This window comes from Sapajus apella, unplaced genomic scaffold (genome assembly GCF_009761245.1).
Source record: "Sapajus apella isolate SASKATOON/1434 unplaced genomic scaffold, GSC_monkey_1.0 scaffold20, whole genome shotgun sequence".
Lineage (NCBI taxonomy): Eukaryota > Metazoa > Chordata > Mammalia > Primates > Cebidae > Sapajus > Sapajus apella.
The window spans coordinates 582,411-604,907 of record NW_022436960.1 but is presented as its reverse complement, the minus strand read 5'-3'; the positions used below and the strand labels follow the sequence as shown (position 1 = coordinate 604,907).

The 22,497-nt window shown below is 46.6% G+C and overlaps 1 protein-coding gene and 1 long non-coding RNA gene across 11 annotated transcripts in view; one reads left to right on the top strand and one right to left on the bottom strand.

Moving 5' to 3' along the window:
* Positions 1-22,497, top strand: part of TRAF3 (TNF receptor associated factor 3) — a 125,199-nt gene that overhangs the window by 96,227 nt on the left and 6,475 nt on the right. For 8 of the 10 annotated variants that reach the window (XM_032287322.1, XM_032287323.1, XM_032287321.1 and 5 more), the window contains 6 exons: positions 1,070-1,174; positions 1,753-1,920; positions 10,943-11,023; positions 13,958-14,032; positions 15,684-15,776; positions 20,445-20,585. In XM_032287322.1, the coding sequence (XP_032143213.1) occupies positions 1,070-1,174; positions 1,753-1,920; positions 10,943-11,023; positions 13,958-14,032; positions 15,684-15,776; positions 20,445-20,585 (663 nt within the window). The remainder of the gene's footprint in view (positions 1-1,069; positions 1,175-1,752; positions 1,921-10,942; positions 11,024-13,957; positions 14,033-15,683; positions 15,777-20,444; positions 20,586-22,497) is intronic. The other 2 variants (XM_032287325.1, XM_032287324.1) reach the window with 1 other exon arrangement.
* LOC116557725 overlaps positions 22,386-22,497 on the bottom strand; it is a 497-nt gene continuing 385 nt past the window's right edge. Inside the window, exon 3 of the long non-coding RNA XR_004271662.1 lies at positions 22,386-22,465. This is a non-coding gene — a long non-coding RNA (uncharacterized LOC116557725). The remainder of the gene's footprint in view (positions 22,466-22,497) is intronic.

Here is a 22,497-nt window from a genome sequence, read left to right as displayed (position 1 = left end):
TCTCGATCTCTTGACCTCGTGATCCACCCGCCTCGGCCTCCCAAAGTGCCGGGATTACAGGCTTGAGCCACCGCGCCCGGCCTTTCTTCTTTTTTTTTTTTTAAAAAAAAAGAGATGGAGGTCTCACACTGTCGCCCTGGCTGGAGTGCAGTGGTGTGATCACGGCTCATTGCATCCTCGAGCTCCCAGGCTAAAGCAGTCCTCCTGCCTCAGCCTCCTGAGAAGCTGAGACTACAGGTCCTTGCTGCCTTGTCCAGCTGATTTTTTAAAAACTTTTTTGTAGAGATAGGGTCTCATTGGGTTGTCCAGGCTGGTCTCCAACTCCCAGGCTCAAGCAGTCCTCCTGCCTCGGCCTCCTAAAGTGCTGGGATTACAGGCTTGAGCCACCATGCCCAGCCTCGTTTTCATTTTCACAGGGAAATGTTTTCATTGTTAGACTAACTTCATACTGCAATATATGTTTTAAGAGAGTTTTTTTCAACCACAGGCTAATGGCTAATGCTGCTTTTTTGGTGAAAAACGAGTTTTAACAGCGTGACCTTTAGAAGGAATCAACAGTTTTACAAATCATTCCCCACATATGATCTCTGACGTGGTCTCTCCGTGTCTCCAGCAAGCAATCTATAAAATGTATTTAGTTGTGTCAGATTCTGCTCTTGTCCTCTGGTGGCAGTCGGACCACGTTGGCCACCTGCTCAGTGCTGGCTCCCGGAAGACCCCAGAGTCTGACTGTGAACCTAGTCCTCTGCCCTCGTCCTGAGATTATGTCAAAGTTAACAGAAGATGTTTAGATGCTCCAGAGTGACCTTTAATTATTAAGTTAATTCATTTTCTTTTGGCTTAACTAATAAAAGGTAACAGTTAATGTTGTTTAAATTGTGTCTCTTAGTAGGGGCAGCGTCTTCATTCTACTTGTAGAAATCAAGATGGTCCTTAATGCTTTCTGAAGTCCACTTAAGAGTTGCTCCCTTGTGTTTTGTTTTTTTAAGTGGTTTTGCATTGTCCAAAGTAGCAGCATGTGGAGATTTAGAAATATTAATCCTCTAAAATAATGATCTTTCATTTTCAGGTGTTTAAGGATAATTGCTGTAAGAGAGAAATTCTAGCTCTTCAGATCTACTGTCGGAATGAAAGCCGAGGTTGTGCAGAGCAGTTAACACTGGGACATCTGTTGGTGAGTAGCGCAGAGGCACTAGAGGCTGGTACTGGAGGAATCCGAGTTTCTTACGTCTAGTGGATGAAGTGATCAGTAGGATGGGGCACTTTAAGACCATGTTGACGTTAGTTTTTCAAAACACAGCCAAATAGGAAAGCAGTGAGAACCACCCTCTAAGTTGTTATTTTTATGACATCATTGATAGAATTGCCAACTGGTTCTTAAGCACTCCCAACCCTATTTACAATAGAGAAAATCTGAGTTGGATTTTAATTTTAGAAGGCCCATGAAATTCGACATACTTCTTGTATTTTTTTATTAGTATCATATTTAGCCTAGAAAATTATTTGAACTGGAATAAAACAAAGTTCTTGGCAGATACTCATTTATCTATCCAGGAAGCAGAGTTGACTTAATTCTTCAACAACAATATAGTTTGAGGAATCACGAGATAGAATATGAAATTCAGTGTCTCTTGGCGTATTTGTTACTCTTTGCTGTGAAAGACTGGTCTAACAGCAGAGGAGAAACCTTTCTGGCATTTGAGATTGAGGGGTTTTTGCCCAGTTAAGAACTTTGAATGGTCTGTCTTACAGGTGCATTTAAAAAATGATTGCCAGTTTGAAGAACTTCCATGTGTGCGTGCTGACTGCAAAGAAAAGGTCTTGAGGAAAGACCTTCGAGACCACGTGGAAAAAGCATGTAAATACCGGGAAGCCACGTGCAGCCACTGCAAGAGTCAGGTTCCGATGATCACGCTGCAGGTGTGGTGTTTTTCCTGTTCACACATCTTGTGCCCAATTCATAGATCAGTTTCCCGCTGAATAGCTTTTTAAATGACTATTCTAACAGGAATAAAGAGAAAAGATAGGAGTAAATAGCAGTTTTTATCAGACTTCATTTCAGAGTTAAGCTTTATTTGTTTTGCCTATTTTGATTTATTTGGTTAACATTTCCCATTGCCTTGATTGACTGTCATTTGGGGTGTCAGAAAATGAATAGTTATTCAAGAAAGGTAGAATTTTTAACTTGTCCTAAGGAAGGGCCTCAAAATGTTGATAGATTGCCTGATCTTATTACAGCTCTGTGACATAACCATCACTTACGATAGGCTAATTTATCCTACAACATGGAAATGCAGCTGTTTATCTTGAAGAGAGAACTTCTCATACTTGGGTTATATTGGCACAGTTCTGCATTGTGTGTTTCTGTGTGTGTGAGAGTGTGGGGCTGAGTGTGTGAATGGGGGTGAGTGTGTGGCTGGGTGTGTGAATTAAAGAGGAAAGCAGAGATGTTGGGGGTGCAGGACACACTTCTAAAATGATCCATTTGTTGAACAAACACCTTTTGGGCACCTACTGTGCGCGGAGCAGCGTTCCAGGAGCTGGGGACTCAGTGGTGAAGCTCCTCTAAGCGGGAAAAGATACTAACAAATATGTAACTTCAGGTGGTGATCAGTGCTGTGAATAAACCTCAGGCAGACTCAGGGAAGAGGGACGATCAGCACTGGCTTCTCTGAAGCAGTCATAGGACAGCAAGGGAGCATGTGGACCCTGAGCTGGAGCTGGCAGGGCTGTGGGGTTCAGGTGCTGTGTGGAGCACAGGCTAGATGTGAGGGCGGTGTGGCAGCCAGAGGGGGAGGGAAAGGCACTGGACAGCCCAGAGCTGGGGAGGTGAGTGGGGCCTCGGGGCAAGGCCTGGTGTGGCTGGGGTGCGGACAGTTGTACTGGGGTGCACCTGAAGGTGGGACGGTAGGATTGGCCAGCAGGTTGGGTATGAGGTAAGGGTGACCCCCAGTGCTTGTGGAGAACCTGGATGTCCTGCCGAGGGGATGCCCAGTGAATGGAGGGTGACGGACTTGGGGGAGAATGGGGAGTGGAGCTACGCAGGCTGCAGGTGGGGGTGACTGTGGTGGTTTGCAGGGCCATGGGGCTGGAGCGAGTGTAGAGGAGGACAGAACTCACGGGGGCCTGGGCACACTCTCCAAGGCTGCCGAGAGGCTGTTGTGGGCTTAGCCATGAAGTGACTGAGGGGAGGCATCAGGGCACTTCAGCCAGGGTGTGACCACCATCCAGTTCCTGCCAGATAACTGTGGAGTGTGTTTTTTGTTTGTTTGTTTGTTTTTTTAAGACAGAGCCTCACTGTGTCATCCAGTCCTGGAGTGCAGTGACACAGTCTCAGCTCCCTGCAGTCTCTGCCTCCAGATTCAAGCAGTCCTCCCACCCCAGGAACTACAGGCGCATGCTACCATGCCTGGCTAATTTTTGTATTTTTTAGTAGAGACAGAGTCTCGCCATGTTGCCCAGGCTGGTCTCCAGCTCCTAGGCTTAAGCCATCTGCCTACCTCAGCCTTAGAGGCGAGAGCCATCGCGCCCAGCATGGAGCTCTCATGACCAAATGTAGGGAGTTTCCTTTGCTTTTCTCTATGAAATAAGATGTATTCTCTTAGGTTGGTGCAAAAGTAATTGCAGTTTTCTCCATGGGTTTTAATGGTAAATACTTCATAATCTCTGTATTTACCCTGCTTTCTGTAATTTTTCTGTGCCCATGTCTTTCTTACATCGCATGATCTTTTTCTTGTATGATACTTTAGATGTTTCCAGTTATTAAGAACTTTTGAGGCCAGGTGTGGTGGCTCACACCTGTGTGCCCAGCACTTTGGGAGGCTGAAGCAGGAGGATTGCTTGAGCATTGGAGCTGGAGACCAGTGTGGGCAACACAGCAAGACTCTGCCTCTATAAACAATAAAAATTTAGCCAGGTGTGGTAGAGCATACCTATATTTCCAGCTATTCGGGAGGTGGAGGCAGGAAGATTACTTGAGGCAGGGAGGTTGAGACTGGTAGTGAGCCATGATGACACCACTGCACTCAGCCTAGGTGACAGAGTGAGACCCTGTCTCAAAGAAAAAAGGACTTCTAAGAACTGTGCCTTCCCCTTCCTTTGGAAAATAGCAATAGTGTTTTGTCATAGTCAAAATAATTCCTCCAGGCTATGTGTGATGGCTCGTGCCTATAATCCCAGCACTTTGGAAGACCAAAGCAGAAGGATTGCTTGAGGCCAGGAGTTCAAGACCAGCCTGGGCAACAAAGCAAGACCCCCTCTCTAAAACAAAAATAATAATTCCCCCAGTTGTTAAATTCCAGTGAATGAGACACATGCCTGATGAACAGGACTTCAGGCCTGACATATGTTAATATATTGTTGTCTCATGACAGTCAGAATGGTGATTATTAAAAAGTCAAAAAACAACAGGTGCTGGCGAGGTTACAGAGAAAAAGGAATGCTTTTATGCTATTGGTGGGAGTGTAAATTAGTTCAACCATTGTGGAAGACAGTGTGGCGATTCCTCAAAGATCTAGAGGCAGAAATACCATTTGACCCAGCAATCCTATTACTGGCTATATACCCAAAGGAATATAAATCATTCTATTATAAGGACACATGCACACGTATGTTCATTGAAGCAGTATTCACAATAGCAAAGACATGGAATCAACCTAAATGCCCATCAGTGATAGACTGGATAAAGAAAATGTGATACATATATACCATGGAATATGATGTATCTGTGAAAAAGAAGGAGATCAGCCGGATGTGGTGGTTTGTGCCTGTAATCCCAGCATTTTGGGAGGCCAAGGCAGACAGATCACCTGAGGTCAGGAGTTCGATACTAGCCTGACCAACATGGAGAAACCCCATCTCTACTAAAAAACCAAAATGAGCCAGGCGTGGTGGCACATGCCTGTAATCCCAGCTACTTGGGAGGCTGTGCGTGAGAATCGATGGACCCGGGAGGTAGAGGTTGCAGTGAGCTGAGATTGTGTCATTGCACTCCAGCCTGGGCAACAAGAGCAAAACTCCAAGAAAAGAAAGATCTGCCAGGCACGGTGGCTGACACCTGTAATCCCAGCACTTTGGGAGGCCAAGGCAGGTTCATCACCTGAGGTCAGGAGTTCAAGACCAGCCTGGCCAACATGGTAAAACCCCATCTCTGCTAAAAGCATAAAAATTAGCTAGGGGTGATAGCACATCTGTAATCCCAGCTACTCCAGAGACCGAGGCACCAGAATCGCTTGAACGTGGGAGGTGGAGGTTGCCATGAGCCGAGATCACGCCACTGCACTTCAGCCTGGGTGACAGATCAAGACTCCGTCTCAAAAAAAAAAAAAAAAAAAAAAAAAAGAGGGAGATCATGTCCTTTGCAGGGACATGGATGGAGCTGGAAGACGTTATCCTTAGCAAACTAATGCAGGGACAGAAAAACATCACATGCTCTCACTTGTAAGTGGCAGCTGAATCATGAAAACACATAGACACACTGTGGGGATGAACACACACTGGGGCTGTGGGTTTAGGAGAGGAAGAGCACCAGGAAGAATAGCTAATGGATGCTGGATTAATACCTAGTTGATGGGTTGATCTGTGCGGCACACCACTGTGGCACACATTTACCTGTGTAACAAACCTGCACATCCTGCACATGTACCCTGGAACTTAAAATAAATAAATACATAGCTATCAAAGTTATACTTTGCTTCTTGCCAAAATCAGTTACCTTTATTGCAGAATAGAATCCAACAACTGATTTTTGTTTGAGCAGGAATTGTAGAGCATGTCTGTTAAACTGACTCTGAACACCAGATGAGGCTGTAACAGGTCAGGTTTTAAGCATCAGTATAGCGTATGGATTCACAAAACGGCGCCAGACCCTGCCCTCGTTGCTCAGGATATACACGAGAATAAGTCGCACTCTCTACTTCAGTTTACAGTCTGATGAGAGAGACAGCCAGATGCACAGTTTAATTCCTGTTGGTATGGGAAGTACTGTGATTGTAACATTAATAACATGCCAACAAGGAAGGACCAGTTTTAATAGCGTAGCCTGAGTGGCAAGGAAGGTTTTAGTGAGGAGGTTGCCTTTCATTTGATCTGGGTCTTGAATTAGTCAACTAAAAGACACAAGAGAAAGAGAGTAGATGGAAAGCACAGAATGATAATGAGCAAGTTTGGGGGCTGAGTTGTGGAAATATTCCTCATAAATCACACTACACACTTAAGGTGAAACTAGTTTAAACCCGCTAGAGCAGTGTGGGTAGTAGAGGGCATCTTAAGGTGTGTGTCGACTTCTCTCGGGGCGGGCAGGCATCTCAGCAAGCACGGGTGTTTGGGGTCCTGCTAGTGCAGCTGCCCTGCCTCTCGGCCTGATGAGGGGAGGGCCGTTGCTGGTTGGCTTCCTTCACCCCAGGCCTGGTTCTGTGACTTGCCCTCGCTCACCTCTCTTTTCAGTGGTGTGATTTGGTTCCCACATATTTTGATTTTTTCAACTCTCTGACACCCTTAGTTTCATCCCCTCAGGCCTTCATTGAGTTTATTTCTCAGAACAGTTCTGATACAGGGAGGCCGAGAGCCCAGGTCATTCTGATTCTCCTGCATTCCCTGCTTGTGGTGGGTCACAACATCAAATGTTGACAAAATGTGCTGAGAATGCATTGAAACTCTGGACCGTTGCAGTTCACATGAGAATCTCTTTTCTACATTTAAACTATGGTATATACAGTATGCCAGCTATTTTCAAGTTTTATCATTTTTTAAATTTATAGGTCAGCATAATTTAAAGTGTCAGGAAACCTTTTAGATTTAGCCCAGAAATCCTGGACTATCATTCTTTAAACAATTCTGTTACTAGTGAAGATCAGGATGATAGAGATCTCACCCTATGGGAGAGCATACGTTGTGGAAGTCTACGTAGGTTTGGCCAATTTGGAAATCAACTGTCAGTGTCCTATTAGGTTGGACATTCAGGCATTCAGTTAACCAGCGGTTCTTCCCCTGGATGTATAGGAGAAACTTACACACACACACACACACACACACACACACACCCCCACACACACCCCCCCCCCCAAGAAATGTGGCCAGGTGTGACCAGAGCAGCGGAAATCTGGAAACAGCCGGAGCACCCGTCAGCAGGTGGAAATGGTGTCACAGTGTTACACGACAGGGAGGTGTGTCATGCAGCAGTGAAAGTTAGGGGCCTGCAGTTATTTGCAATAGGCAGATTAGTCTAAAGCGTAATAGTGAGCCAAGTCCAGAAGACTCCCATGGTAGAAGTCTATGTTAACAAAATTTAAAAAAAAATGAGCCGGGCGCGGTGGCTCAAGCCTGTAATCCCAGCACTTTGGGAGGCCGAGGCGGGTGGATCACGAGGTCAAGAGATCGAGACCATCCTGGTCAACATGGTGAAACCCCGTCTCTACTAAAAATACAAAAAATTAGCTGGGCATGGTGGCGCGTGCCTGTTAGCCCAGCTACTCAGGAGGCTGAGGCAGGAGAATTGCCTGAACCCGGGAGGCGGAGGTTGCGGTGAGCCGAGATCGCGCCATTGCACTCCAGCCTGGGTAACAAGAGTGAAACTCCGCCTCAAAAAAAACAAAAAACAAACAAAAAAAAGAAACAGTGTTTCATTTGTCACACATAAATGTGGTGAAACCTTTTTAGAAACAGAAATACAAAATTCAGGGTTGTGGTTTTAATGGGAACTCCCTAGGGGAGAATGAGGGTAAGGTGGGAGAGGTTGACACGGGTACATAGATGGACATTATCCGTCATGCTCCTGGACCTGGGTGTTGGTTTCATGGGTGTTCACTATGTAGTTATGCTTTTCTTTTTTCTTTTCTTTTTCTTTCTTTCTTTTTTTTTTTTTTAAAGACAGAATCTCACTCTGTCACTCAGGCTAGAGTGCAGTGGCATGACCTCGGCTCACTGCAACCTCCGTCTGCTGGATTCAAGCAATTATCATGGCTCAGCTTCACGAGTAGCTGGGATTACAGGCACGTGCCACCACTCCCAGCTAATTTTTTTGTATTTTTTAGTAGAGATTTCACCATATCGGCCAGGCTCATTTAGAACTCCTGACCTCAGGTGATGCACCAGCCTCGGCCTCCCAGAGTGCGGGGATTGTAAGTGTGAGCCACCGCTCCTGAGCTGTGCTTTTCATCTCACACATGTGTGCACATACATGCTTGTGTGTATCAGAATTACATTTAATTTCATAGATAGGACTGATTTCATTAATAGGCAAATTAAAAATCAGAAGAGTCAGGGTTTTTTTATTTTAATGAATGTGTTGTTTCCCTTTGGCTATTGTAACAAAGTAACACAAAGTTGCTGGCTTGCAAAAACAGAAATTTATCCTGTTAAGTTCTGGGTCTAGAAATGCAAAACCAAGGCTCCACTGTCTCTGACATCTGTTGGGAAGAAGGCTTCCCTGCCCCTCCCAGTTTCCGGAGCCACCAGCAGGGCTTGGCCTTCCGTGGCTCATGGCTGTGTCGCTCCAACCTCTGCCCCCATGTTCACATGGCCGTCTTCTAGTGCATGTCCTCGTGTCTTCTAAGGACAGCAGTGTTTAGATTTAGGGCCTGCCCGATGCCAGGCTGTCTTCATCTTAACTGATTACATCGCCAGAAATCTTGTTTCCAAATAAGGTCACATTCTGAGTTTCTAGATAGACAAGAATTTTGGGGGACATTATTCAACTTACCGTAGTAGCCAAAAGCTGTGAAAAGGCAGTTCACAGGAAAAGAAATAGAAACGATTAATATCAAAAATCTGCTTAAGGCTGGGTGCGGTGGCTCACACATGTAATCCCAGCACTTTGGGAGGCCGAGGTGGATGGACCATTTGAAATCAGGAGTTTGAGACCAGCCTGGCCAACATGGTAAACCCTGCCTCTACTAAAAATGCAAAAATTAGCTGGGCATGGTGACGCGCAGAAGCTGGGGCAGGAGAATCACTTGAAGGAGGTGGAGGTTGCAGCAAGCTGAGATCACACCACTGCACTGCAACCTGGGCGACAGACTGTCTCAAATATATATATATATATATGTGTGTGTGTGTGTGTGTGCTTAACCACACATTACTAAAGAATTGCAGGTCCCACTCACCCCATTTTTTTACCTATCAGATTGCCAAAGATTTTGCGATAGAATTGGCAACGGTGTGGAAACATGCATCCCCATGCTACTGGGAGTGTAGTTTGGTGTGGGGTTGTTGTAAGTTAAACACAGAAAGATACTGATTGCTCTCCTCTTCCCTGGCCACACTGCTTCCCTTCATGCCCTTCTTCCTCAGCCTCCCTGCCCCGAGGCCCATCCCTGTTCTCCTCCAGAGGCATGCCAGTCTCCCTCTGCCTGGCTGCAGTAGGGATTGTCAGTCTTCATCCAGCTGTCTCTGTGCTGATGCCCACACTGGCCAGCATCCTGCCGGGTGAATGGAGGTGGAGTGAGGGCGGGTTCGGAGGAGACTCAGCATCCACAGAGCACTTACCACGTTTCCAGACCTCTGCTGGGCTCCCTAGGCCCCTGACCTCAGTCAGTCCTCAGCACCCTGGGAGTGAGCTCCAGCCACCTCATTTACAGATGAGGTGTGAGGCCAGGAAGGTGAAGCCACCTGTGCCAGGGTTTCCCACTGAAAGACAAAGGAAGCCTCGACAGTGGTACTGGGGACTGTGGCTCTGAGCGCAGCTAGGCTGGGTGGGAGTCTGCGTCCAGTGCCCTGCTGTCCCCATGTGGCATCTCCCCTGAGTGAGGCCTGTGGTCAGGCTGGGCCCGTCCAGTGCCTGCTATTCAGCTTGGGATGGTGATGGACTGGCCCTCGGTGAGCACTGTGGGCCTCGGCACCAGGCCCAGGAGCAGGACAGCTCTGACCTTGTAGGTGTCCCTCCTGTGCCGCAGACCCACCGTGGGTGCCTGCAGAGTTGGGCCTTGGAAACATGCCAAGGAGAGCGAGCTCCTGGGGGAGAGGAGTGCCCACATTCCGAGGACGAGCTTCCGTCAGGTGGGCCGCTGCCCTCCTCACCCTCAGACCCACCAGTCAGACAGCGGCTCTCAGCGAGGCCTCCCCAGTTTGTTCAGCGGAACAGCTGCATAACTGGAGGCCAAAAGAGGACCTGGAAAGATGGATGGGGAGGGTTGAGGCGTCTGTGCCGCGGGGAAACCACTGCGACAGTCTTCCTCTCAGCAGGGACTGTTCAGCGCAGCACCGTCTCCAGCTCTGCCTCATCAGTCTCTCCCCAGGGTCCCTGCAGTTGATGTCCTTGTGGGGAGTCCTTGCCTTTGCTGTGCTCGTGGTCAGGTGCCCAGCAGGCGCCCATGGCACTGGGCTTGAGAGTCGCCATCACGCAGCCTCAGCAAAGGTGAAGTCTGTGCCATCAGAGAAGGTCTAACCCAAAACTTACCCAATTTTCCATGGACTAAAGATCATCTAGATTAACGTTCTAGGTTAGTAATGTAAATACTTAGTTGGTCACACCTCTCTCACACACTTGAGAAACATCATTTCCAGACTCCAGACTGAGAGGCCAAGGGAGACCATCCTTCTCTGAACCAGCAGAGGCAGACACCAGCTGGGTCCGCAGCTCCGAGGTCCACCTGTGCTGTGAGCGTGTGTGAGTGGCCATACCTGCCTGAGCGCTGCACGTTAGGTGCCGTGTGGACCAGGAGCAGCTCTGGACAGAGGAGACAGTGCTCAGGGGAAGCCCTTGTGACTGTTCTCAGGCTCGTCGCCCTCACTGGTCAGATAGCACTAGATCTGTGGAGATACTTGTGGTGTCCTGAGACACTCATACTCTGTGACAGTAATGACTCACCCATACGTAATGTGAGTGCCATAACTGAGGGGCCAAGACAGTGAGCAGAGCCATTCCTGGGGGCCCTGTGGGGACCTCAGCGGGGTTAAGGAAGACAGGTTGTGTGTGTAAAGCTGACAGTACCTTCTCTCTCTGCAGAAACATGAAGACACGGACTGTCCCTGTGTGGTGGTGTCCTGCCCTCACAAGTGCAGCGTCCAGACTCTCCTGAGGAGCGAGGTAGGGATGGCTTGGCCCAGCCGGGAGTCTGCGGAGTCCTCAGGGCTGTGTGCCTGGGTCTCCACTCCCTGCATAGCCAAAGCCTCACATTTTCCCAGTTCATGAGAGTCAGGTGTATGGCAGAAAAATGAAAACCACAGCAAAAAGCCTTATGCCATTTTTTAGAAGTCAGAAGCAAGCAGTTAAAAGCTACAGTATGTGACCGGGCGTGGTGGCTCACACCTGTAATCCCAGCACTTTGGGAGTCCGAGGCAGGTGGATCACCTGAGGTCAGGAGTTCTAGAGCAGCCTGGCCAACATGGTGAAACCCCGTCTTTACTAAAAATTCAAAAATTAGCCAGTGTGGTGGCGCGCACCTGTAATCCCAGCTACTTGGGAGGCTGAGGCAGGAGAATCACTTGAACCCTGGAGGCGGAGGTTACAGTGAGCCAGGATTGCACCATTGTACTGCAGCCTGGGCAACAAGAGCGAAACTCCATCACAAACAAACAAACAAAAAACACTACAGTGTGGTAAATTCAGAGGAAAGATTGGTGAAACATTAAGAAAATGGAAATATTTTATATACAATACAAGCAAAGGTGACTTAAGGGTTTTTTAAAAGCAGTTTTAATTTTATAGAATAGTAATTGCTGTGAGATGATCTCAAGAACATGAATGAACTGAGAGACACTTCAGAAGCAAAGCTCACACATGCCGGGCGGAGGACGCGCCCACGTTTTAGGGCTGCCAGGCGGGCCCTTGTGGCCCCCCAGAGGCCACCTGCCTCACCTGGCACTTGGCACTCTTTTTTTGAGATAGGTAGATTTTGCATTGACTTCACTTGATCAGGATACGTCCAGCTGGGAAAATTTCAAGGATTCTTGACATTTCTGCATCTGTCCCGACCTGGAGCATGTTCTGGGAGTCATCTGGGGCCACCTTGGGCTCCCTGGATGTGTGGTTCCCTGATCTAAGGAGGTTGCTCACCTCAGCATTTTTCAACAGCCTGAAATTTTACCCCTAGATATTGGTTAGCAGGGAAAACCAGCCTTGCCTGTCCCTGACTGGGTAAGAGGGCCCATGTGGGGCTAGGGCCAGGGACCCAGGGCCCAGAATCCACTCTCCCCCGAGGCGTGTCCTCCCAGGACCTTGAAGCCGATGGGTGAGGGCAAAGTCTTGCCTGATGACAGTGATCTCTGGGCCCTGAACGTGCCCCTGGGAGGAGCTAGGGAAAAATACCTGTCAATTACCACCACGGCTGGACAATCCTCTGTTAATATATAAAGAGTCCATGCTGTTGGAATAATTTCTTTTCTTGAAAACATTGTTAAACCTGCATTTCTGTTGGGTTTCTAGTGAAAGGTGCTGTTGGGCTATAGATTATTCCTGCCTGTCTTCCAGAGCTCCTGCAGATTCCCTAAGACTCAGAATACTGAAAGTAAAACCAATTTAGGAAAAGGCCCAACCCTGAATTTACTGTAGTACACTAAAAACAAGATGCATCACACCCAGCGTGTCCCTGGCTTAACATGTAATAGGGTTGCCACTCAGCTTTGTTATTGCAGCAGTGACAGTGGAAGAATAGATTCCAAATTTTTTAATTAACGTTCTGCACAGTTTCCCTGCCAGTCACCTGCCATGCGCCTTGTGGGCGCTTCTTGCAGGAGCAGCCAGTGTAGGTTCCAAGGAGCAGTAAAGGCATCAGGCTGCCAGGTTCCTACCACCATGACTCTGCCCTGGCTCTGAGACCGTCCTCGAAGGTTGGCCCTAGCAGTGGCCACGTGGGCCCCTCAGGCCCTTCCTGCATTGCCCCTCCTCCTTAGCTTTCACAGCAGGGATCCATTTTCCCCTCTGTTCTAAATGTCAACCTAGAGGAAAGGCCCGCCTTTGTCCTGGCGGACTGAGAAGTATAGAACTTAGCTGCACCCTCCAGGAGGAGGCGCTCTGTGAGCCCTGGCAACGCATGCGTGCTGGCACACAGACAGACATGTTCCCGGCTGCTGCACCCACACACCCGTCCTCCTAAGGAGAGGCCGATTGTTTCCTGTGAAGAAGATCTGTCCCTAGAGTTTCCTGATGGGAATTTCTTCAATAAAAGCCAGAACTTCTGCTCAGTCTTGGGGCATGATAAAGCGTGCAAAAGACAAAACTATACCTGACTTGGCTTAGCCTAACACATGCCTCTAAGTCTTTGAAATGCAGTCTTTTCCATTCCCTTTTCTCTTGTTAGGGCATCGTAAGTAATTTTTGTTTGATAACTCGGCAGCATTTGAGCTGAGTAAGAGACTTTTTTCTTGCAAGATGAGTTATCTGCTCTCAGCCCCACCTAATTTTCCTGACATCAATCAGAGGTGACAGTATTAAGACCACGTTGTTAGATTGATCTTAGAGGTCTTTGAAAAAGTACCTGAGTTTCTGGCCTTTACAGAGGGAAGAAGTCTTTTCAGATGAAGGAAAAACTCTTTGCACTTATCTCAAGTATTTTGAGTAATGGGATATTGTGTAAGCTCGCTTCGAAAATATTTTTATTTTTGTGTACCATATATTAGGTGTGTGACCCAGTTGCATTCTGAATGCTTTCTATTTTTTTGTGTTTCATGCAATTTTTGTTTATGGTCCTTAAATGTGCATTTCAGTTTATGTTTTTTCTTTCTTTTTTAAATTCTGGCACTACAGATGGCATATCACATTTTGAACAATTTGTTCTAAAGAAACTGCAAGTTTAAGAAATGTTATAGTAAATGTATTCTTGTATATTGGCGTATATGTGTATACACGTGACTAGACCGTATATTTACTGCATAGAAGTCTAGGCAGCAGATGATATATACACACCTGTAGCAGTAAACACCATTCTTAATAGTACAGCTCAGATGCTATCTGTGCCCTAATATGTTTGAACATTTTCATGCAAACGTTTGTGCCACAACTCACGTCTCTTTCCCGTTGCAGTTGAGTGCACACTTGTCAGAGTGTGTCAATGCCCCCAGCACCTGTAGTTTTAAGCGCTATGGCTGCGTTTTTCAGGTCAGTATCCGACATTTGTCCTTCCCAGTCACTGACATTCTGCCATGAGAGAAAGTTATTATATTAACATTTTTAACATGCAAGCTGACTCCTTATTCCTTGTCATGAAACTGAAACACCCTGTTGCATGGGTGGCAAGAGCCACGTGCAGCAGGCGGGATGCTCGCTTTCCAGTTGGTGGTGCTTTGAGACTTGAGGTGGACGTTGTGCTGAAGTGGAAGCTAATACATGAAGAGAAGTACTGCATCCAAAACCAGCTAGTCATGTGACAGATAGGCCTGACATTCGGTGGGGTTTTCAGATAGATGGTTATAGAAATTTTAGCTGTTATCTGAAGAGAAGCAATTACGAAACTGAGCATAGTTTCAACAGCGTGTGTGTCAGTACACAGCCGTAAGGATCACACACGTGTGTATCCATAAATGCATTTGATGTACATGTCTGTGCTGACTCTCACCCCCAGCTGGGGACAGACGCAAAATGGAGCACAGCTCCTAGAGAGCACACCTCCCAGAGAACAGTGCGGGGAGAGCGCCTCTGTTGCTGCCACACGTGTAGTGTGAGAAATCTGCATCTGGTGTTTTGTTGTTGTTTATTTTTTAACACAGCTGAGATTGCTAGTGAATTGGAACCGAGTTTTCATTTAAATATATGTATCTTAATCTTAAAACTAAGTATTTTATATTTCATGTAGCACCAATACATTATTATGAAGTCAGTACAGAGAGATTGGCATCTTAGTATTTTCTGAGGAAGAGAACAGCCAAAGAGTAAGAATGACTGTGCCTTCCTTTGCTTGAGTCTCTAGCAAGACTGAGCCTCCCCTGTTCTGTCGTACGTAGTATCATTCATTCTCTCTGTGTATGTGTATATATATGTTTATATATTGCAACACTTATATCAACATATATATATAAATATTCTATGTACAGAGTATATGTTTTGGAGATCATTAAAATGCTTTCTGTGGCTTCTTAATTTTCTAATAGCAAAACAAATTATATTTTCATGCAAACTATTTCCTTAAATATATGAAGTACAATTTCATGTGTTTATTCCTGACTCCAAAATGGTCTACATCTTATGTACTCTGTAGATTGTATTTGTTTTGTATGTAACTTTTCTAAGTATTCTAGAATGGTGAGGAGCAATACATCTTTGGATACAGTGTATTTGAGCCAGTAAATTGATGCTTTAGTAAATTACTTCGAATCTTTCTTTGCTTACATGTTTACCAGACTGTTGTGGCAGTATCTAGCTACAACTACGGGTATCTATACTATATTTTAATGAGAAAAGTAGTTTGTAATAGATCAAGAATGAGTTTAAAATTTAATTTCTTGGTATTACAAGTGTCAACCCTTGATGAAAAGCCACTTGAGATGAGCTGGAGGGATGGGGAGATAACCCTGAGATGGTCACTGTGGCATTGCAGGGCGCTGGCTCTGCCACTCCTGGTGGCCTCCTTACCTGCATGCAGTGGCCAGGTGGCCCTCAGCACAGCCCTCCTTAGGCGCAGAGGTTCCCTCTTAACTTGGCGCAAATAGGTCTTCCCTCTGTGTCTAGTGCTGCCTTTAGGATCAATGTTAGCCTTTCTGCCCTTTGAAATGCAGTGAGGTTCACTGAATGCCTCATATCTTTGCTCTCACAGGGGACAAACCAGCAGATCAAGGCCCACGAGGCCAGCTCTGCCGTGCAGCACGTCAACCTGCTGAAGGAGTGGAGCAACTCGCTGGAGAAGAAGGTGGGCCGCACGCTTTCCTGCGCGGTGGGATTTGTGTTTGAAGACAAAACTTCTTTATAGTTAGTAATGGGTTTTGGATAAAAGAAACCATATCAAGAGACTGTCAAAAATAATATTCCCTGTGTGATCTTGAGCTTATAAATGAAGCTGTTTTATTTCTGTTCTTTGTTTTTTAATAGCCAAGCAAGTGTGAAGTGCTTTTTTTAATGTCAGTCACATTGTGGTTGTTTTAGCTTCAGTCCAGCACAGAGATGATCAGGTGCCCAGTCCCCACCCCACTGGTTTTTCTGTAAACAAAGTTGTATTGGCGCACAGCCATCCTCGCTCACTCCGTGTTGCCTGCGGCTTCCTTTGCTCGACAGCAGCAGAGTGGAAAGAGCGTGTGGATCGTACGGATCGAGATACTGACTACTGGGCTTTTTACAGGATAAATTCGCCAGCCCTGACCTGGGTGGCTACCACTCTAAATGCGTTACAGGTCTGTGTCTTTTACAAGAGACAAACATTTGCTATGATTACAACTGATTTTGTCATTTGACACTTTGTGAAACTTGGTTTGCTCTCCACATAGATGGGACCACGTCCCAAAAAGACTCACTCTCCCATGCTGTTCTTTTCTTTTTTTTTTTTTTTGAGACAGAGTTTTGCTCCTGTTGCCCAGGCTGGAGTGCAGTGGCACAATCTCGACTCACCGTAACCTCCGCCTCCCAGGTTCAAGTGATTCTCCTGCCTCATCCTCCCAAATAGCTGGGACTACAGGTGCCCACCACCATGCCTGGCTAATTTTTGTATTTTTAGTAGAGAAGGGGTTTCTTGGTGTTGGCCAGGCTGGTCTCGAATGCCTGATCTCATGATCCTCCCGCCTCGGCCTCCCAAAGTACTAGGATTACAGGCATGAGCCAGTGTGCCTGGCGGCAAGTTTTTCACTTGAATGCTGGAGCTGAGGTTGAGAAGCAGTGGAAGGATTGGCGTCCCGTGCACATGCACACACGGAGCAGAACAGTGCTGAGCAGCAGTGATGCAGAGCTCGTATTCGCAGAATCCTGGTGATCTTCCCATGAGCATAGAGAATTTGCTCCGAGTTCAATGGCGATTTACCTAAGAATCTTTTTTTCCCTCTTTTTGAAGCTGGACTTTTATTTCTGTCTTTTTAAAATTATAGGTATAGATCACAAGGCCTCTTATCTCTCATAGATGCTGTGTTTCTCACTTAGGAGGTTCTTCCTTTCATTTTAAAAATGGACTTTGTTATCCCTGTGTTAGTTACACAGTAGTTGAGCAGGTCCGCCGCACATGGTTATCCAGCAGGATGGTCATGGACTGTGCTGTCACCGGGCAGCCTTCTGGGGCCCAGTCCCTGTGGGATTCAGCTCCTTCCTTTCCGTTCTGTGCTTTTTTCCCCACTGAAAGTGAATGGTTTGCATCATTGGAAACTCCAGGACAAACCAGAGCAGCCCGCCCACACACAGTGCAGTGGTTTCTCACTGTGAATGCCTCCTGTGTTTAAGCTATCTCCAGCCAAGTCACAGTGGAAGTCCCGAGCGTGCAGGATGCGCAGCTGTGCGCTACCCTCTTGGACGTTGCCAAAGGACTGGTCTCTCCCAGACTCTGTCCATCAGAGCAGAGCCCCTGCCCTGATGTTGGGCCAGCTGAACCTCAGCTCTGCATGTGCTCTGCACGTGCTCATTGTGCTCACAAGAAGGTGCACAGTGCCCTTTACTAGGTCCAAAAGGAAAGGCTGGACAAAGAGCAGAGACTTTGCTGTGCATTCAGCGTCTCCCTACTAGACGAGTGGGAGCAGTGAGCTACAGGACCCAGAAGTTGGGTTCTTTGATTAAAATAAATAAATAGCTTAAATAAGGGAAGTCCTAAAATGAAAGAAATTGAGTTTAGTGTGACATGATGTGTATTCATCGCTGTAAGTTGCCTCTGCTCACACTCAACTGCTTGATTTGTTGGAGGGCAGTGGCGCAATCAAGGCTCACTATAGCCTCGACCTCCCAGGTCAGGTGATCCTCCCACCCAACCTCCCCAGTAGCTGGGACTGCAGGTGTTTGCACCACGCCTGGCTAATTTTTGTTTTTTTTTTGTAGAGATGGGGTTTCACCATGTTGTCCAGGCTGGTCTTCAATTCTTTGGGCTCAAGTGATCCGCCTGCCTCAGCCTCCCAAAGAGCTGGGACTACCGGTGTGAACCACCACACCTGGCCTATTGACAGTGTTTTGGAGACATTACTGAGATTTTTGTCAAAAGACTTGGCATCCATATCATCTTTTTGCAGGGATATGAGAATAAAGAGTCTGAGAATTGTGTCCCGTCTTGGACAGATGGAAATGAATGAATTGCTACTTTCAGAGGGACACATAAACCATGCAATGCTACCTGTGGCCCGCTTCGCATTCTGCAGGTTGATCACTTATAGGAGTTTGTGGACGCATGAGGCAAGGAAGGAAGGAAAGCCGATTTTTGCTGAGTAAAATCCTAGGAAAGTGAAGTTATATTTTGCCCATGAGACATTGCAAGTTTTATATCCCTTAGTAAATACATATTTGTTTTAAAATACGATAGTGGGCCGGGCGTGGTGGCTCACGCCTCTAATCCAAGCACTTTGGAGGCCAAGGTGGGCGAATCAACTGAGGTCGGGAGTTCAAGACCAGCCTGACCAACATGGTGAAATCCTGTCTTAAAAAAAAAAAAAATACGATAGTGATTGCTTCAAAAAGTGTCTCTTGACTTGGCCAACTGTGCCAAATATGAAAAGGATAACCAGCCTAAAGGTGGTTATCCTTTAGATGGACAGCATCAGGAGTCAGCTCTTGATCACACCTGGTTTTGTGCCAAGATGCCCTCGGGCCCTCACCTCTGTGACCATTGGTCCCCAGGCGTTGGTGGTTTTAGCGTGCATATCGTTGGAGGGGCACACGTTGGATCTGGCACAGAGCTTAGGGTCTTCTGGGGTGGAGACTGCCACCCCGACAGGTAAACAGAGTAGGTGGGAGGTCAAGATGCCTTTTGTAAAAGTTTTGTGAGGAAGAAGGCCTTGTAGGTGTTACCCTTGAACTTTTCATCTTTGAGACCAGGTGTTAATTTTTCTTTGGGAGCGAATTATTTTTCAGAAAGAGATTTCAGAAAGGTCAAAGGTGGGGTTGGAATTGCTCACCCAGCAGGCCCTCCCTTTGGGTAGCATGGATTGCAAGGGCTCCTCTGTGCTCCCATGGAAGGATATCCTCAGGTGTCAGCTCTGCCTCTCTGTGTTGAGGGAGAACAGGGCTGGTCCCAAGGATGCAGCACCCATCTAATTTTTTGTATTCGCCTTGTGCTCTCTCATTATGTGGCAGAGCTGTTCAAGCTGCAGGGTGTGGTCCCTGGGTAGATGTGAAATAGTAAGTTGTGACCAGCATTTTTTTTAATTGACAAAGAATAATTGCATATATTTACGGGGTACAGTGTAATGTTTTGATTTTTTATGCATGTATACACACACACAAATACACACTCACACACACATACACACTGCAGAATAATTAAATAGAGCTAATTAACATATCCATCACCTCATTGGTTTAAAATCTGCTCCCCAAGCAGTCTTGAAACACATGTTAATACCAATCACAGTCACCATGCTGTCCAGTGGGCCTGAACACGTCCTTCCTTCTGTCTAACTGAGGCTCTGTGCCCTTTGCCCAGCAGCTCCACAAGCCCACCCCCATCCCCCACCTCCGCCAGCCTCTGTAACCACCGTTCCCTCCTCCTGTGAGCTTGACTTTTTTAGATCCTGTGTCTAAAGGAGAGCGCATAGTGTTTGCCTTTCTGTGCTTGGCGTATTTTGCTCAGCGTAACGTCCTCCAGGGACGAGTATTTTCTTAAATGAAACAGAATAAAAGAACAAATATCAGTGTGCATCATAAGTAATTAGGGCAAGTACTGCTTTGTGACACCTGTTTTCAGGGACGCACGCACGCACGGTGGTATCAGTGGGTGATAGATAAGTGTCTCTTTCTTACTGTGTTTCCTGGTCTACAATTGAAAAAATACTCTGGTAAAATATTCATTTAGTTTTTAGCAAAAACTTGAAAAGCACCTCATTTATTCTGATATTCAATCAGCTGCTGCACTTTGCCTCACCCTAATTACTGGAAGAGATTCTGAGAAACACTTTATAGGTTTCTTTATTAAATTAGGACTGGCTGGGTGTGGTGGCTTACACCTCTAATCCCAACCCTTTGAGAGGCTGAGGTAGGAGGATCACTTTTGGCCAGGAGTTTGAGACCAGCTTGGGCAACATAGGAAGACCCCATCTGTACAAAAAAAATTTTTTTAAAAACCTAACCAGACATGGTGGCATGTACCTGGGGCCCAGCTACTCAAGAGGCTGAAGTAGGAGGATCACTCGAGCCCAGGAGGTCAAGGCTGCAGTCAGCTATGATTGCACCACTGTACTCCAGCCTGGGGACAGAGCAAGACCCTGTCTCTAGAGGGGGGGAAAAAAGAAAGAAAAGTACCAGGACTACCATTTTCTGTGTGAAGGGATTTTTTTCCTTCTGAAACTCTGTCAATAAAGCTAACGGAAGGCCTATATTGTGAAAATTTAATTGGTGTTATTATCATGGTTGTTAATTTATATGAAAACCACTTTTGGTTACATTAATTAAAGAATTTCTTTTTTAGGTTTCCTTGCTGCAGAATGAAAGTGTAGAAAAAAACAAGAGCATACAAAGTTTGCACAATCAGATATGTAGCTTTGAAATTGAAATTGAGAGACAAAAGGAAATGCTTCGAAATAATGAATCCAAAATCCTTCATTTACAGGTAAGAATCTTAGGACTTTGGCCGGATCAAAGGGTAGAGGAGCTTGCCTTTGTTCCCCATTAGGGCTTTCTCAGGGAACTGCTTGAGCTGAGTCCTTGACCTTTGCGAGCAGAAAGCCAGCTGATTTCCCTGGCCTCAGTGAAGGCTTGAAAAAGGCAGTGGGACTAGCACGGGCCCGGCCTGGGAAGCTGCAGGTAGGTGTTTTCTCACTGCCTTTTCTCTGGAGAGCAAGCCTCCATCCCCTTCCATGCCTTTGGTCTACTGTTGGAGAAGTAAGACGTAAAGCCCGTGTTTTTAAAATGAGCTGTTTTTATTATTATTTAAGATTTCCTACTGTCCATGAGTAGTTGCTGTGTGCAGTCTCACTTCCTGCAGTGAGGCGCTGTGCAGCCCTGCCATCCTGCTGTGAGCTCTCCAGTGACACGCACTCACCCTGGTGGGTTTCACCGCGGAAATCCACACACACCTGCTGAAGAACAAACCAGTGACCCCTTGCCGCCCTGAATAGAGGCGATTATATACCTGGGACTGATGAAGCGTTGCTCCTTCTGTCTTCAGTCATCACAGCTGTCTGTGGGGCACTTGTTAATAGATTATTGTTTTAGATGCCGTCTGCACAGTCACTCGTGTCCTTTTGTGATAGTAATTCCCATGTGTGTCACACACCCGTGGAAGAGTCACTCGTCACTGAAGTGCCTGTACTTATGGTGTGTCCCTAGATTATTTGGAACAGAAAACACTTCTAATAGTGCAGAGTCATGGCATCTTTGAGAATGCCTTTTCTCTGATTTTTGACATTGGAGATGAGTCATAATGACTTGAATTGCACAGGAATTTATTAAATCAATTTCATTTGTATTATACCTTGTAGTTACCCAGAGAGAAAAGGAGAAAACACAACAGAACTTTAGATGGGATTAGAAAAGGCACAAGTCATTAGCATTAAATCAAGCCAAAAAACGTACCATGTTTCTTAAAACACTAAGCCTCCCGCTGGAAGCCCCTGGCATTTTGCTGAGGGCCCACCAGTGTGTCGGTCATCAGACTGGCCAAGGCAACTGGTCAGCCCGCTGCTGCAGGGCCCTGGCCACCCTGTGGCCCGCCCACACCTGCTCTGCCTGGCAAGCAGCTCTGGCCGTTCACAAGATCACTGCCGTGTTTGACCTGGGGCTGAGACACTGGAAAGGCCGGGGAAATCACCTCCTAAAATGTCCACAACGGAAGGAAGAGTGAACAAGTACTGGATTCATTTATAACAAAAAGCTAGAATATGTGCAGCGATGTCTAGATGTACCATCCCAGCCTCAGAGATTTCCTCTGCGTTCATCCCCTCATTCTCCCCTCCAGTCAGAGGCATTCTCATGTATTTTCTTTTTTAGTTGAGTTTCATCACTCTGCAGTGATTTCTACTTTGACACTTTTGTGATTGAACAAACCAGTGAAGCATAAATCAGAAAGAAAGGGGGAAACCAAGTTGCCAAGTCCAGAGAAGAGAGGATGGAGGGGTGACAGTAGCAGTCAGTGTCCCGTGACGCGTGACGAGTAGGCGAATAGGAGGTGATGGCGGCACTGGCCTCTTCCCCACAGGAGGCTGGGGTGCAACAGAGAGCAGTTTGTGTTTGGGGAAGGGACTCGGCCTGATTCCCTCGAGTGCAGGGACAAGGCCCTGCCTGAAAGGTGTAAAACTCCTCTTAGTGTGACCCCTTCCAAACATATGGCTTTTTTGAAAGGGGAAATTCAGTTTACCTTTGGAACCACTGTGGGGTGGTCTTTGGCCAGGAGGATCCTGCACTGTCCATTCTCAGGAAACGCTGATTGAAAGCTGTCAGATGCCTGGAGGTGCTGGCCATGTGGAAGCCATCCCTCTGCTGCTGCAGGCCCTACCCACCCTCTTTTTTTTTTTTTTTTTTTT